Source organism: Ammodytes marinus (genome assembly GCF_949987685.1).
Source record: "Ammodytes marinus genome assembly, chromosome: 7".
NCBI lineage: Eukaryota > Metazoa > Chordata > Actinopteri > Uranoscopiformes > Ammodytidae > Ammodytes > Ammodytes marinus.
In genome coordinates, this window is record NC_137211.1 from 1,497,662 (window position 1) to 1,500,161 (window position 2,500).

Here is a 2,500-nt window from a genome sequence, read left to right on the forward strand (position 1 = left end):
TCCAAAATATGCAGAAATATGGACATATATGAGACCCTTTCTAAGGGAAAAATAAATAATTAAAAAAAAAAAATTCAGCTATTATGCACTAAATTAAATGTACTTATGGATATTATTATTACTTTCTACAAAATCTGCTAGGAAATAAAACCCAAAATTCTACACACTGCAGGTTTAATCAAAGGCTCTTGATTATCATAATGTACATTATTTATATTTATACAATTCTCTGATATTTACAAAATGTACAAAGCTTTATAAAAAAACTAAAAAATAAACATTTTACTTAAATATTGACAAAAATAAACCAACAAACGAAAACAAGGAAGAAAAAAAATAATAATAAAAAATAAAAATCACTTATCCCAATACAACCAGTGTATATGGATGTAATGTATTTAAATACAATTTTAATTAAAGGGGTTATTTTGAGTAATTACTACTTGATTCTTATTTCTTGTAGTTTTGTCCATAAAACCACAAGTATCAATAAATGTGTGTTCACTATTATCGTTAAACGTATATTGAATTCTATTGAATCTCAGTAATACTGTAATTGGGGCGACTGTGTCTCAGGTGGTAGAGCGGGTCGGCTGATGATCAAAGGGTTGGAGGTTCGATCCCCGCCCTGCCACCATGTGCCCTGGTTGTTGTGTCCTTGGGCAAGACACTTCACCCACTGAAAGTCAATAGTTAGCCTGCTGCTATCGGTGTGTGAATGTGTGTGTGAATGGTAACGTGGGAAAGGAAAACAGGTCTCCCTTGAAAAAGAGTCTCCGGTCTCAATGGGATTTACTTGTAGAAATAAAGGTTAAAAAAAAATATAAAAATAAAATACTTTCATTTTTGAGTAGATCAATTCTTCACATTGTTTCTATTGTTGTCCTTGTAGGAGAACCCAGGCTATAAAGGGGACAATGCAGAGCCGCCATCACCAGTAAGTCACTGGCTTCATTTAAAAAAAAAATCACATTTTGAAGAGACATACACACAATACAAGTACAATAACATGAACAATAATGTGTGTGTGTGTGCGTGTGTGTGTGTGTGTTTGTGTGTGTGTGTGCATATTTGTGTGTGCGTATTTGTGTGTGTGTTTAACGTCACTGTTTTTACTGGTTCTCAGGATGACAGCAGTGTGTGTGTGCGTGTGTGTGTGTGTGCGTGCGTGCGTGTGTGTGTGTGTGCGTGTGCTTGTGTGTGTGTGTGTGTGTTTAACGTCACTGTTCTTACTGATTGACAGGATGACAGCAGCCGTGTCAACAAGCGTTCCCATGGCGAGAGGATCAAGTATAAGCTGGTTGCCGTGGCGCACGGTAACGACATCGCCTCGCTGTTTGAGCTCGACCCAACCACGCTGCAGAAGACAGACTCCTTCGTACCACGGTGAGGACTTTAACTCTGTTGTAACACACACACACACACACACACACACATGGACACACACACACACACACATGGACGCAAGCATACACACACACACACACGCAGACACACGCATATACATGCAGACACACACACACACACACGCACACACACACACACACACACACACACACACACACACACACACACACACACACACGCAGACACACGCACACACACACAAACAGACATATATACAGACACACATGGAATGACACACACACACACACACACACACACACACACACACACATACATCACGATCTCAACCTATTAAATTTAAGGTGGAATCGATGGCCTCTATCTTCCTCTCCTTTGTTCACATCTTGTTTCCAATTGACTGATGAAACATGTTTCCATCTTTTGAAATAAGTATGAAAAAAATGGAATCATGGATTGGGAGAATGGTGACACCCCCGATAATCATACACAAGGATTTATAATTCAACTCCAGATACATTGAAATAGGTCAAAATATAGTTTTCTATATAACATTATTTATTTTCCATCAGCTGCCCATACACCCTTTAGAGAAGCAGACAGAAATAGATAAAGCAGAACCTGTTCGTTAATGGAGTGTGTTTTCTTCCAGGAACTCGTACGTGCGACTGAGACACCTCTGCACCAACACCTGGATCCAGAGCACCAACGTGCCCATCGACATCGACGAGGAGAGGCCCATCAGACTCATGGTGAGTATCTATCTATCTATCTATCTATCTATCTATCTATCTATCTATCTATCTATCTATCTATCTATCTGTCTGTCTGTCTGTCTGTCTGTCTGTCTGTCTGTCTGTCTGTCTGTCTGTCTGTCTGTCTGTCTGTCTGTCTGTCTGTCTGTCTGTCTGTCTGTCTGTCTGTCTGTCTATCTATCTATCAGGCCCATCAGACTCTAACATATGTGATCAGCAGAGGTGTGGACTCGAGTCACATGACTTGGACTCGAGTCAGACTCGAGTCATGAATTTGATGACTTGAGACTTGACTTGACAAAATGTAAAGAGACTTGCAACTTGACTTGGACTTTAACATCAATGACTCGTGACTTGACTTGGACTTGAGCCTTTTGACT

General features: G+C 39.7%; 1 protein-coding gene across 1 annotated transcript in view; it reads left to right on the forward strand.

Annotated features, from left to right (window-relative positions):
- Window positions 1-2,500, forward strand: part of itpr3 (inositol 1,4,5-trisphosphate receptor, type 3) — a 163,464-nt gene that overhangs the window by 29,424 nt on the left and 131,540 nt on the right. The window contains exons 10-12 of the mRNA XM_080031640.1: window positions 893-937; window positions 1,244-1,386; window positions 2,018-2,117. Coding sequence (XP_079887766.1) covers window positions 893-937; window positions 1,244-1,386; window positions 2,018-2,117 — 288 coding nt within the window. The remainder of the gene's footprint in view (window positions 1-892; window positions 938-1,243; window positions 1,387-2,017; window positions 2,118-2,500) is intronic.